General features: G+C 46.7%; 1 protein-coding gene across 1 annotated transcript; it reads right to left on the bottom strand.

Moving 5' to 3' along the window:
• Positions 1–1,853: 1,853 nt before the first annotated feature.
• LOC122756477 lies at positions 1,854–13,403 on the bottom strand. The gene is made up of 5 exons (XM_044006295.1): positions 13,035–13,403; positions 11,730–12,125; positions 4,481–7,997; positions 3,213–4,383; positions 1,854–2,034 (listed from the first exon to the last, which is right to left on the bottom strand). Exons 1-5 carry the CDS (start codon positions 13,401–13,403, stop codon positions 1,854–1,856), a joined length of 5,634 nt encoding a protein of 1,877 aa, XP_043862230.1.
• Positions 13,404–14,471: the final 1,068 nt, after the last annotated feature.

Below are 14,471 nucleotides of genomic sequence, written 5' to 3'. Positions count from 1 at the left end.
ACAGGGACCAGGCAGGATAAAAAGGAATCTTAACACCCATCGTGGATTAAACCCCAGCCCCCCGCTGAGCCACATCAATTCAATAAAACTCCAGCCGGACAACCCACCTGTACAGTGATCTATCAGCTCCCAGACGAGCCGTATCGTCGACGCGCCTTGGTGAAATGGAAGCCAACTATGGTAGCTCGCCGTCTGGAGAAACCAAGCCGTCGCTACCGCCGGACACCGACGCCGCGACCAGTGCACCGAGCACCAGTCACACCTAGGCAGTATCACGCCGTGCGTCCCCGGGGACTCCCCTGGTCGACGCGAACGCAGGTTCCGTAGTGGTAAATAAGGTAATAAGATGGGGCCTGTCCTGCGACACCTCATGGCCGCATCATGGTCGGGACGCAAACCCACCCCAGCGTCTCAGCCACGAAGGGCTGACGAAGCCACCACCTCGAGCTGGGCCGGACCGAGAAGAGAGTCGAATCGCCGACGCCCATAAGTAGTCCCTCCTGCGGAACCGCGGACGCCGAATACGACTTGAAGGAGGAGCCCAGACCAAGCGACACCCCATAAGTTACCCGGAGCCGCGGATTGGACATTTCCTTGAGCGAGAACTATCTCGGTTCGACAACCTGACCGGCGTGTCTCACATCGCGGAGCAAATCATCATCATGAGGAATGATAGGCCCCTCAAACAAAGGTATCATCCGATGAACCCCCCCCATGAGGGCCGTCATCGATCACCAAATTGACGAACTACTCCGCGACTGAAGGATCGAACCGTCCAAGAGCCCGCATAGCGCGCCGATCGTCATCGCCGCTAAGAAGAACGGTGACGTCCGGATGTGCGTCGACTATAGGCAGCTTAAACTCGGTCCCCGATGCGTATCCGTTGCCCAGGATCCACCACATCCTGGAGCGTCTACGACATGCCCGTTTCATCTCGACGTAGGATCTGAAGAATTGATATTGGCAGATACCAGTGGCCCCGCCAGCCATGAATGCACCACGTTCACCGGAATCCATACGGACCCAGAAAAAGTCACCGCCATACGGGAATTGAGGCAGCCAACGAACCTCAAGGAGCTCCGCCGCAGCCTCGGTATAGCGTCCTGGTACCGACGTTTCGTGCCCAACTTCGCCGGCGTGGTCGATCCGCTGACTGCCCTTCTCAAGAAGGATCGCAAGTGGGAATGGACGACAAAACCGGAACAAGCCTTTCAAGCCTTAAAGGACCTATTCACCGGTGCTCGCATGTCCTGACTTCGAAGCGGCTAAATTCTATTAACAACCCCACGGCCTGGATCGCTCGGTGGGCCCTAGAAAGCCAGCAGTTCCAATATGACGTCAAGTACCGACGCGGGACGCAGAATCTGGTCGCCGACGCGCTGTCACGCCAACCGCTGGCCACGGTACAGGACAACTCCTGCAAGTGGATTAACAATATGCTGCGGAAAATCCACCAGGAACCGACGAAGTATTCTGACTTTCGGGAAGGGAACGGACACCTGTACCGACGCATAGGACTCCGCCCGGAGGAGGAGGACTACACACCGAGGAAATTGTGCGTGGGCACCAACCATCGAGGCCGGGTATTGGAAGAATGCCATGACCACTATACGGCTGGACACCTGGGAGTACGCAAAACGTGTAAGCGAGTGGCCCAAAAGTACTACTGACCCGGAGTGTTCCGGGAGGTAGCGCTCTACGTACGACGGTGCCGCAGCTGCCAGAGATATAAGGTAAGCCAAGAGAATCCAGCCGGGAGAATGTTCACCCGACAGGTGGACGAGCCTTTCCAAATACTCTGCGCCGATTTCGTGGGACCCCTCCCCCGTTCGAAACAAGGGAACACAGTCCTCCTAGTGTTCCTTGACTCCTTCAGTAAATGGGTCGAACTCATCCCCATGCGGCGGGCCAGCGTCCCCTAACTGGAGCGAGCCTTTCGGGAACGTATCCTCATCCGATTCGGTGTCCCGTAAACCATAGTTTGCGAGAACGGAGCGCAATTCACGAGCCGCGGACTCCAGGCTTTCTGCAAGTCTATGGGGACGGAATTACAGCACACCGCACCCTACATGCCTCAGCAGAATCCCACGAAACGGGCCAACCGAGCCGCGAAGACCATGATAGCGCAGTATCTTGGGGAAATGCTGGGCGCGGTTAGCCCACCCCACCCATCAAGCCATTGACCGCCACATCGGACTCCTTCCGACAACCATCGGGTCAGCAAGGAGCAACCGAAACAATGGGCATCCCGCGCCGCCACCGTCCGTTTCAACATTTGCGCTCTCATAGCTCTCAGCTTGGAACAGGCACCCAACGCCACTATCTGGCATCACCAACGTTGCCACTATCGGCCCATGACAGAGGCACGCACTGCTATCGATAAACCACCGCTGACACCAAGTCACAGCAGCCAGCTTTTGAGTGTGACCGCCGTGCGCATAAGATGGCATTGTACAATAAAAATATTATTGAAAAAGATTTATTGAATAACTGTGTGTATATAAAACACCATTATAAAAATATAAGCAATCGGCAAACTTCTGAGTTTTTCCTTAAAATATCCAAAAAAGTACATCTAAATGCGTTATAGTAGAGTACTATACGAAGACTTATTTTCTATATTGTGGAAAAAATAATTTGTTTTCTTGTTCAGTGGAAAAACAAGCACTCTATACTCAGGCTTGCTCCGGTAATCGAATTCGTAAGATTTTTACGATTTCGATTTGAAATCATAAAATTGGTGCTCCGGTTGTAAAAACAAGAGCTTTTTCTTGAGTATAAATGATAAGTCGGATGGTTCTAGTTTAATAGTTAATTTTTAATGACAATTCTTGATTATTTCTCCTCACTTAAACTCCTCGTGGACTCCTCAACTTCAATTTTTCATCTCTTTTTGTTCTATTCTCGTTTTTTCGTTTTTCTAATTCCTATCTGCCACTCGTTCGCTAGTACGAGTTGGCAGCCTAGCGCAACAGCTGTTATGTTAACATCATTCAAAAAGCGCGGAATTCAAATATACAAGATTATTCTAATTGGGTTTTGACCCAACATACCGGCTCCCTTGAAAGTATGCGATTGACTTTCAAGAGATAGGTAATAAGGCGAGTTTCCGTATAGGGCGGCGGATGATTCCCTTGGCAGTGCGTACGTCGGCTACACGCACGATGTTGTCCGCTCCTGCGATCGTGCTGACTATGCGCCCAAGAAGCCACCGTTGTGGGGGAAGATTATCCTCGTGAACGATGACCATGTCGTTGACAGCCAAATTTGGTGAAGTCTTCGTCCAGGTTGTGCGAACTTGGAGCTCGTTGATGTACTCGTGGCTCCAGCGACTCCAGATGTGATGTTTGAGTGCGCTGACCCTTTTCCATCGATCCAACTTGTCCAGGTTGTCGTCGATTGGTGGAAGTTCCGGTAGTGCTCGGAGTGCGTCACCCACTAAGAAGTGGCCAGGCGTGAGAGCGGCCAGGTCGTTTGGGTCTGATGAGAGCTGCGTTAGCGGGCGAGAGTTCAGGATCGCCTCGACGTCAGCAGCTGCAGTGGCTAACTCCTCGAAGGTTAACCTGGTGTCTCGAAGAGTGCGATTGAGTAGTCCCTTGACACTTTTTACTGCAGCTTCCCATATGCCCCCGAAGTGTGGAGCCCTGGGTGGAATAAAGTGGAAGCTAATGAACTCTGAGCGACAGAAATAGTGGATTGTTTTTGTTGTTTCGTCTTTAAACAGAAACTGCTTCAACGATTCGAGCTTGTTGTTAGTTCCTGCGAAATTTGTAGCGTTGTCACAGAATATGTCCGAGGGAAGTCCGCGTCGGGCAATAAAACGCTTTAGTGATGCAATGAAGCTATCCGTCGTGAGATCCAATACCACTTCGACATGTATCGCCTTCGTGGCAAAGCAAACGAAGACGGTTAGGTAGGCCTTGGTAGGCGGCTTACCCCGGATGCGCAAATAGACGTTGATTGGTCCGCAAAAGTCTATTCCGCATCTTGAAAATGATCTAGATGGTGTGATCCGCTCTTTAGGCAGTTGGCCCATTAGCTGCCTTTCGAGAGTTGGTCGATAGCGGCGACAATGTATACATGAGCGAACGACTTGTCGCGCCAAGTCCCTTGCATTCACTATCCAGAACTGTTTTCTAATTAAAGCGACGAGCGTCCGTGGCCCGGCGTGATAGTTCTGTAGATGAAGATGGCGAGCGAACTGTGACACAAATGGATCCTTAGCTGGGAGCAGCACAGGATGCTTTTGGGTTTTTGGGTAGTCTGCTAGCTCCAGGCGCCCTCCGACCTTTAGCATTTGGAAGCCATCTGTAACCTGGAGGAAGAGACTAAGATTTTTAAGGTTAGTGCGAATGGGATGGCCCTTCAGGACCGAGGACATCTCTTGAGCGAAGTGAATAGTTTGAATATTCCAGACAATGTAGCGCCCGCATCAGTTCTGCTGGCGTCGGCGAAGGTGATTGGAATGGCGTTAGTTTACGGCAGCGCTGAATAAATCTGTACATCCAAGCGATAACTAGTAGGCAGCGATGATGCGAACTGATCTTGTAGATTCCTTCAAGCAGTTGATTACTAGTCGTGTGTACGGCAAAGGCTGATTTTCTCTTCTCCAGTTGGACAGTTTCCATATCAATGTCACTGTTGTCTCGACTGTCCTTTGGCCAATGTTGATGATCTTGGCCTAGGAACTCAGGTCCCTCGAACCATATCGATTGTTCCAACTCGGTGATAGTGCAGCCCCTGGACAAGATATCAGCCGGGTTGCAGTGAGTAGGAACATGTCTCCAGTGGCAATCTGACGTGAGTTCTTGAATTTCGGCAATTCGATTGCCGACAAAGGTTGATAAGGTGGCCGAGTGTTGGCGATTCCAATGTAGAACAATTTGAGAATCGCACCATAAGAACGAAGTCGGCTTTCTGTCAGCGAAGATTCTAATGATTGTTTTGTAGAGCTGTGCTAACAAATGTGCTCCACACAGTTCTAATTTCGGCAGAGATAGCTTCTTGGTGGGAGCAACTCTGGACTTCGATGTGATTAGCTGTACCTTGGTCAGCCCATCTGATCCGATTGTGCGAGCGTAGATGCAGCATCCATACGCTCGAATGGAGGCGTCACAAAAGCCGTGTATTTGAAAGGTATGTATCGCTGATTGGAGGCAATATCGTGGTATTGCTACAGACTCCAACGACGAAAGCGATGCAAGCAGGGACATCCAAGCTGTATGAATGCCTTGGGGTACTGACTCGTCCCAATGTAGTTTTAGGAGCCACAGCTCCTGGAGGATAATTTTTGCCACTATGATGATGGGAGTAACTAATCCCAACGGATCAAACAGCGAAGAGGCTATGGACAAAATCGAGCGCTTGGTGACGTGGTCCGAATCGAATCTTGGCGAAAACGAGAACATGAATGTGTCCCGTACTTGGTCCCATTTTAGGCCAAGCGTGCTGGTTAGCATTTCGTCGTCCAACTGCAAATGTTTGACTGTAGCGTCATCGACAAACTTGCAGTGATTTAAATGCCATTTTGCGAGTTTTAATTGGCCATCCTGTAGAATCGCTGTAACTTCCCTTTTGATTTGATGTAGCTCCTCTACCGTATCCGCTCCACCTAGGAAGTCATCCACATAGAAAGACGATTTGATGGCTTTAGCTCCAATCTCCAATTTGTCCATGAATTTGTCGGCTAGATATGACAAACTGCGTATGGCTAGATACGGTGCAGCCGCTGTGCCATAAGTTACAGTATTCAATTCGAAGGTGCTCAATGGTTGCAATGGCGACGTTCTCTCCTCGGCAAACATGTTGACTTGGCGGAACATCTTGACCACATCAGCAGTGATGGCATAGCGATGTATACGAAAACGCAGGAGTAGTGTATAAAGATCTGGCAGAATGGTCGGTCCGACCATCAGAATGTCGTTGAGCGATTTCTGGCACGTCGTCTTGCAAGATGCGTCGAAAACCACTCTGAGCTTTGTTGATGTGCTATTAGGCTTGAGCACGCAGTGGTGCGGAATATAATAATGCGGAGTGTTTAACTGTGGATGGCTCACGGGACTCATGTGTCCCAGATTTTGAAACTCCTGCATAAATTCAACATATTTGGCCCCTACCTCAGGCCTTTTGCATAGGCTGCGTTCGAGGGAGAGGAATCTCATTTTGGCAATGTCGAATGAGGCTCCGAGAACGGTAGGTTCATCTTTAAATGGAAGTCGTACTTCCAATCGACCATCTGAATTACGTCGTAGCGTTTTGGTGTAGAACTCCTCACAGTTTCGCTGCTCTGGCGTAAGTGTAATCTCAGGAAGCTCCACATGATCGATGCGCCATAGCCGTTCCATTTTTTGGTCAATTTCTGTTAATGCGATAGATGAGTACTGATGGAGTGTTCTGGGATGAGCTCGACATCGACCAGACACTATCCATCCAAGTAGTGTTTTTTGTAGTACGGGCAGATCCTTTCCTAATTTAACTTGGCCGACTGCCAATATATCGAAGAAGGTTTCCGTCCCCAAAAGCAGATCGATCTGACGAGACTTGTTGAAGCTCTCGTCAGCAAGAGATGAGTGCTGCGGAAGGTTCCACGCAGAAATGTCAATTTCCGATTCTGGATGATAGGCGATGTGGGATGTCACGCAAAAATCAAGGAGCAACTCGAATCCATTGTGCCTCGACTTGATATTGGTGGTTGCATGGTGTTTAATTCGCGTTTGTGTCTCACCAATGCTACGAATCTCGAGGTCGAGCTTGCTCCGTGGCAGTCGAAGTCTTTGGGCAAACTCCTCGGATATGAAATTCACCTGAGAACATGAATCCAGAAGCGCTCTTCCTATTTTGTAGCTTCCAGATGCATCCTTGACCAGAATCAGTGCCGTGGCCAGAATGACACAGTCGGAACGAGACTCCGTGTGAGTATGCGCGACTGGGTCCGAAACTTGTACAGGCTCCGCTTGAGGGAGTGGCAAGGGAGCTGCGGCCGATCCTGGCGATGGCCGATGAAGCAGCGAGTGATGCGGTAGTGCACATGAGTGGCACCTCCGCGTCGACGGGCAGTTAGCTACAAGATGACCCCTGCCAAGGCAATTAATGCATAGCTTGTAACGCTTTACTGCATTGAGGCGATTATCTAGGGCGAGATTGATTAGTTGTGGGCATCTAAAGGTCTTGTGGTCTGTCTGTGAACAGATGTTACAAGTTTGTGTGGTGCAATTGAAGGACAGACTTGCCTGATTCCTCTGCGAGCGCGACCTATGGCCACCTGGTTGACTCATAGGGGCTTCAGCAGGAGGCTTCTTATCCGATTCCAAATATTGACAATGACGTTCAACGACTCCAACGCATTTGTCCCACGAAGGCAACGTAGTGTAGTCCAGCGACTCATTCCACTTCCTCTTAGTCTCCTGGTCCACTTTGCCCATAACTATGGAAATGAGCATGGCCTCGCAAATCTGTGGCTCGGTGCTCAACGAACGCAACGAGTTGTATAATGCGGATGCATTATCGATTAGGCTGCGCAACTGCTGACCATTTGACTTGGCGACAGTTGGCAATGCGAAGAGTGACGATATGTTATCCAAAAATACGAAAGTCGGGTTGTCATAGCGCTGCATTAAGCGGTCCAGAGCCTTTGTGTAGTTGTCTGCGGTCACCTGGAAAGCTCGAACCGTTTCAAGGGCTGGTCCTCGAAGACAGTTTAACAACTGGTTGAACTTCTCGATCTTAGACATGGATGGCTGGTGGCCAATAACTTGGTTAAACGACAAGATAAAGTTTTGGTACTCGCAGTATTTGCCGTCAAATGTCGGCAATGATAAGCGCGGGAGCTTAACTGCAGATGTGTGCCCAAAATTAACCGTAGATTCATGAATGCCGGTGCTGTTAGCGTCTGGTCCAAGTTGCTCCTGAACGCAAACCTTGGCGTGGATAAACAGTTCCTCTATTTCGAAGCGAGTATTGCGCTGCGCCTCAGCTGGCTCCATCTGCTCTATGGCTTCCTGGGTAAAGCAAGTTTAAAATACGATTCCAAAATCGACAAACGGCAAGATAATTCCAACGGAGATAAATTCAAACCAGGTTCCACTGATTTGCTCATACGTGTAAGGTTTTTTCGAGCACTCGTTCGTTGAGCTTTAAGTTGCTCCAGCGAAGACATTTTTGCAGATGTTTGTTTACTTTATTTAATTTCGATCTGGCAATTCCTTGCTTGGCAAGGTCTGTGAGAGCGAGCGAGACGACGAGATGTAGTGGAAAATTTTCGCTCGCCAAGCCTATGGGGGTGCTCCTGGGGGCAATATGTATAGATGGAGGACCGAGATGTCGACTCCAACTATGGCGATGACACTTGGAGGATGTCCAACGATGTCCAATGATGCGGCGGGAGACCCTTGAGTATAGCCGGCAGCTGCGCTGCATGTAATTGTGCGCAAATGCACTAGCGAAAATCCTATGCGGACGCTGGGTAGACCGGCAGCGAACGCGATGCGCGAATGTACGAGAGTTTGGCAGGGCAAAAGTCGTAAATGCGCGTGCGAGACTTAGAGCAAAGTAAAAATGGGGGCGAACGGAAGCACAATCATCACCAAAATTAACTAAAACGTAGCACAAGTCCTGTCACGGTCGCCAAAATGTAAAAACAAGAGCTTTTTCTTGAGTATAAATGATAAGTCGGATGGTGATAGTTTAATAGTTAAATTTTAATGACAATTCTTGATTATTTCTCCTCACTTAAACTCCTCGTGGCTATATCTTCAACTTCAATTTTTCATCTCTTTTTGTTCTATTCTCTCTTTTTTCTAATTCCTATCTGCCACTCGTTCGCTAGTACGAGTTGGCAGCCTAGCGCAACAGCTGTTATGTTAACATCATTCAAAAAGCGCGGAATTCAAATATACAAGATTATTCTAATTGGGTTTTGACCCAACACCGGTTTTCGAAATCTTAAGAATTTTTCGATTTCTAAAACGGGCACTTTTGTCTGGCCGAAATTAAAGGCAAATGCCTTTTTATACCCGTTACTCGTAGAGTAAAAGGGTATACTAGATTCGTTGAAAAGTATGTAACAGGCAGAAGGAAGCGTTTCCGACCATATAAAGTATATATATTCTTGATCAGGATCAATAGTCGAGTCGATCTGGCCATGTCCGTCTGTCCGTCCGTCTGTCTGTCCGTCTGTCTGTCTGTCCGTCCGTATGAACGCTGAGATCTCAGGAACTACAAAAGCTAGAAAGTTTAGATTGGGCATACAGACTCCAGAGACATAGACGCAGCGCAAGTTTGTCGATTCATGTTGCCACGCCCACTCTAACGCCCACAAACCGCCCAATACTGCCACGCCCACACTTTTGAAAAATGTTTTCATATTTTTTCATTTTTGTATTGGTCTTGTAAATTTCTATCAATTTGCCAAAAACCGTTTTGCCACGCCCACTCTAACGCCCACAAACCGCCCAAAGCTGCCACGCCCACACTTTTGAAAAATGTTTAGATATTTTTTAATTTTGTATTAGTCGTCTAAATTTCTATCGATTTGCCAAAAAACTTTTTGCCACGCCCACTCTAACGCCCACAAACCTGCACTTCTACTAGCTGAGTAACGGGTATCAGATAGTCGGGAAACTCGACTATAGCGTTCTCTCTTGTTTTATATCTGTTTATGTGAGGGGCCACTGCGCCTTTGCGCACAGAGCTTTCGCTCTCGTCCGCGCTCGCACCTCTTACGCTCTCGCTCTCATCTGAGCTCGCGCTCTCCAAGTGCACCCGATCACCGGAGCCCGATTTAGGTATGTAAAGCGGGTAAGAGCGCCGCTCTAGTCTTAAGCTACAATTAGTCTTATGTATGCACCCGAATAAAACGCACTTATGCCCACGACGCCCCCGCTTGCTGTTCTTCTTCTTCGGTGGTCCCCCTTTCGATCTATTCGTTTGCGCCGTGGGAATTTGTCCCAATATCGACAGTCAGCCTAAAACATCTTGGAGGACGAGCTCCCCTAAGCATTGGTCCTTCGGGCCGGATATTCTTCTGCGAGCAGTTCCCGTGTATTTGTTCCGCTAAGAAAAATACGAGCCTTCTTAAATTTTCTCACTGCCGGTCTTCAGCAGAGCTCCGAACATTCAATTTCGGTCGCACTGTTGTAAGACTATTTTCCGTGTCAATTCCACATCCGTGAATTTTCCGACACAACGGCAGGTGAGAAACTCAGTTTTCCTCATCGATCGACATTTTCCTTTCCAATCCGTCTTCACTTTGTTCCGTTCTTTTTCCATACATCAATGAGCAAACATATATGTATGTAGGATATTTATTGTTTAGCACAATTGTTTTTCTTAGTAATCCATCCTGATCACTGTCGTCTGACCCAGACGACCATAGATCTTCATTTGTAGACGCATACTTCTATAGCTTCATATTTTCTGCACATGTTGCAGTTATTAGGGCCTTCCACCTGAGCTGCTTTCCGTACATCGTATCGGCCGTTTCTTTTTACCTTAGTTACTTCATATGGCCCGAGAAAACTGCTAGCTAGTTCTTGCCAGTTACAAACTGAGTTCGTTTAATAGCCAACAGATCTCCTTCTTTATATGTATTCTCGCCCTTGCGTTTGCGATCATAGCCGTCTTTATACTTTTGCTGCGCCTGCTGAATATGTGTTTTTACCTCCTTGCGTAATTAGTATAGTTAGTTAGTAGTTAGTAGTTAGTAGTTAGTATATTGTCAGTAACCTTATCCCTCATGTTTTCCAAACATTACTTGAAATGGCATGTTTTTTGTGGAGCAACGAATATGGGCATTGATCGCTTTCTGCACCTGGGATACATGCTTGTATCACTTTGAAGTGTCATCAATTGATAACTTGCTGATTATTTGACTTGGTATATTCTTCAAAGCTGTATGAGGTAAATGCCACGCTCCTGTCACTGATAATGCGTAGCGGCTGACCAAAAATATTAGACCATTCCTCCAATTTTTATACAACTTCATCGGTGCCGGTGCTCTTAGTGGTGAAAAGCCATACGAATTTGGAAAATCCATCTACGATTGCAAATATGTATTTGTAGGCCTTTGACGTTGAATCCATGGTCCCCAAGTGATCGATGCAGTTCAAAAATCCTTCTGGCTTTCCCAACTTCTTGTTGACAATAATGCACTTGACGCAAGTGTACGACCAACAATTCACTGTCGTTCATGGTTTTGTATACAATTCAACCTTTCAGCTTAAAATTTTCATACGGCTGTAATTTTAATATTTCTGCTATAGCTTTAATGTAGTTATCCTTTTCCTGGGCAACTCTTAATCTAGCTGCAACTTTTGAAGTTATGGCATATCTTGTGGATATCGGCTGAGACTGTCAACGTGCTTCATCCTGCTGCCGGAGCGATGCTCGACTTCGAAATTAAAGTCCTGCAGAGCAAGTATCCACTGTGCAAATTCTCGTGGCACCTCTTTTTTTTATTGTTTGCGAAAAAGAAGCGCAATCTGTTACCAATTTGAAATTTATGCCTAGCAGGTAGTAGCGTAATTTCTGCATGGCAAGATATGCTGCTTTAACCTCCAGAATGTAGCTGTGGCGCTCGAATCGCTCTGCGACGTCTTTTTCAATCAAGTCTTTAAATACGCAACTGACAAAACGATTAAGTTGCAAAAGCAATACAGTGCTCGATTGAATTCAAAAAGCATTTCCTTGGTTATGAACGCTGTAAACTTGCGGCTGGACTCCTCAATTGGTACGTGGAGGAAGCTATTCTCCAGATCCATAACTACAAATACATTTGCGGGCTGAAGCTGTTCCAGCACATCATCCATGCGTGGCACTGGGAAGCAGTCCTTAAGTACCATACTATTTAATTGACGAAAGTCAACGCAGATTCTGTCTGTGCCATCCTTCTTCTTGACCACGACGACTAGACTGGCAAAGTTCGATGAAGATTTGCGCTCTATACCATCCTGCAAACAGACGTCAACTTGTTTTCTGAATGACTCGGATTCCACAGCTGAGTGACGGCTTGGTTGATGACGAAATGGTTTTGTACGCTCCTCTAGCACGATCTTCATCGACACCGGGCATTCTGTGTTGTTTTCGGCTGGCTTGTACTCTGCTATCATTGACTCGATCATCGGCTGGTACTGTAGAGAAGCATCTATGTTATTACCAGTCTCAACAATATTGTACATACTTGGCTCTACTTTAGCTCTTTCCGGCCGCGCTGGCGCCTTTGTAAAGATGAATTCTCCGTCATTCAAAGTCACGCAGAACTGCGATGCAAAGTCAAAGCCAAGTATTACGTCGTTCTCGATGTGATTGTATGGTATCACAACAAAATTTTGTATGGCTTCGATCCCGTCAACGTGTACTCTGCCCATAAATGAAACTAGCCGCTGCGTTTTAGCGCTTCCAAGGCCTCGTAGAACGGAATAACACTTCTGCATCACAGTACTTTGAAGTTTATTGTACAAAGACTGACATACGATTGACACATCGGATCCTGTGTCCATAAGGCAGGCGACCTCTGTAGCGTTCAGCAAAACTACTTTCAAGCGCTTAGTATCTTTTACGACTTGAACACTTTTTACAGCTTGTGGACAATTTAAAGATATATAACCGCTGCCTGCACATTTAAAACATTTTTTTTCTGCCTTGCAGTCTTTTCTCATCTGTTCATTAGAGCCGCAGTTGTAGCAACGAATACTTTTTCCATCGGTTATATTTTTTCTGCCACCACTGTATTGCTTTTGCGGTTTTTCGATAACACACTTGCTCTCGTACAACTCATATTTTCCCAACAGTTCGCTGTATGATTTTCTGCCGTACAATGCAAATTTGAACTCGCTTGTAATATCCAGCCCGTCAACTATATAAGCGATAATAGACTCAACATCGATTTGTCCAAGCGCTGTCATTTTTTTCATTGTTAGCATGTATTCGTGCATGCTTTCGTCGCTCTTCTTCTTCCTGTGCGTCAACTTTGCATGTACATCGGCACTTTTCGACGCGCGCTTAAATTCGCCATTTTTAAGTTGCTCATATGTGCTCACCAACTCGGACTCCAGAAACAACTTGACCATTTTAACCATTTTTCCTCGTGCCTGCGCGCATCGTTGTTTTTCCGTAAGGTCATATGCATCTGCATTCTGCTCAAAATTTTCAAGCCAAATCTCCACTGGGATGCTGACGCCATCGAAGTCGGGTACAATTTTTGCAAAATTGTCTGCAGTTACTTTCGGCTCTTTCTGGGTAATTTCATCAGCTTGAATCTTATGAGTAAGCAGCTGAATTATTTGTTGTAGACTTTTATTACTCTCTGCTTGCTTCTGCTCTTCTGCATTTTCATTTTTGTCTCCTCGCTTTGCCGACGACCGAGTGACAGCACCATATCGCTTTCCCTTTATCTCCTCCTCACTCATGCTTTCGTATTCGCTACTTGATGCCAGCTCAATTTTATTCACCAAGCTTCTAGAAAATTCCAACCGACGCCAACCAACTGGCGAAACTCACCACGCTTCTAGAAATTTCCGACCGATGCCAACCAACTTGCGGGTTTTCACAACTTTATATTTGGCACTTTTGACGTAATTCCACAACTGTTCAACTTTCTGCACTTTACAAATGGGTCAACTTTTTATTGTTTTATTGGTTGAGCCCCCAAATGTAGGATATTTATTGTTTAGCACCATTGTTTATCTTAGTACTATTTTGATATTATAATAGTTTGCTTATTATATTTCGGCTTGACGATCTTTTTACTGCACAACTTTCAACTCGCTTTGTTCTTCTTCGACTGCTCTATGCTTGTCCTTTTTCTTATAACTCCTTCTTCCTCTTCTGCCTGCGCTCACGACGCTACCCTTTGCTATGATTATCGATCATCGCATATCGATAACTGCTGTTACATGTAAGTTAAGTGAGTTAGTTTCTCGCCGCATAGCTCACCTAGTAACGATGAACAGCATTTCAAACGTGTGTTGAGTTGAAGATAGACCGTCGGTTATATTCCCCCAGTATTGAGAAGAGTTCAGTAGTTCAGTTATCAAGAACGTTATAATTTCAATAGATCGAACAACTTAGGATTACAAATTAAAGAAGAATTAAAAGAAGAAATATTCGGATTTAAATTGGGTTTGCGGAGTTTTTCCACTAGATCGGGCGTTTGGCTCTTTAGAGTTGGCGTTGGTCATCATCAGGGCTCCGGCTGCAGTGCTGAGTGCCACTTTTTGTAGCAAGCAGGGCGAGGGGCAACCCCGCGTAGCCATTGGGCAGCGGCCGAAATGCGAGTCAGCGGTTGCTTACCCAACGTCTGGCGGTTGTGCCGCTCGTAGCAACAAAGTGTCGCCTGCTGACGCTGCACATTGTAGTGTAACATATCTACCCTATAAATATACTAAATTAATGGGTACAACTTATCTTCAAAACATTGTGACACTTTGTCATAATAAACATAACGTTCAAGTACCCAAAAGACCACCAACAATTAC

This window comes from Drosophila santomea, chromosome 2L (assembly GCF_016746245.2).
Source record: "Drosophila santomea strain STO CAGO 1482 chromosome 2L, Prin_Dsan_1.1, whole genome shotgun sequence".
Lineage (NCBI taxonomy): Eukaryota > Metazoa > Arthropoda > Insecta > Diptera > Drosophilidae > Drosophila > Drosophila santomea.
Note: the sequence above shows the minus strand (reverse complement) of the source record. Positions and strands in the feature narration are given on the sequence as shown.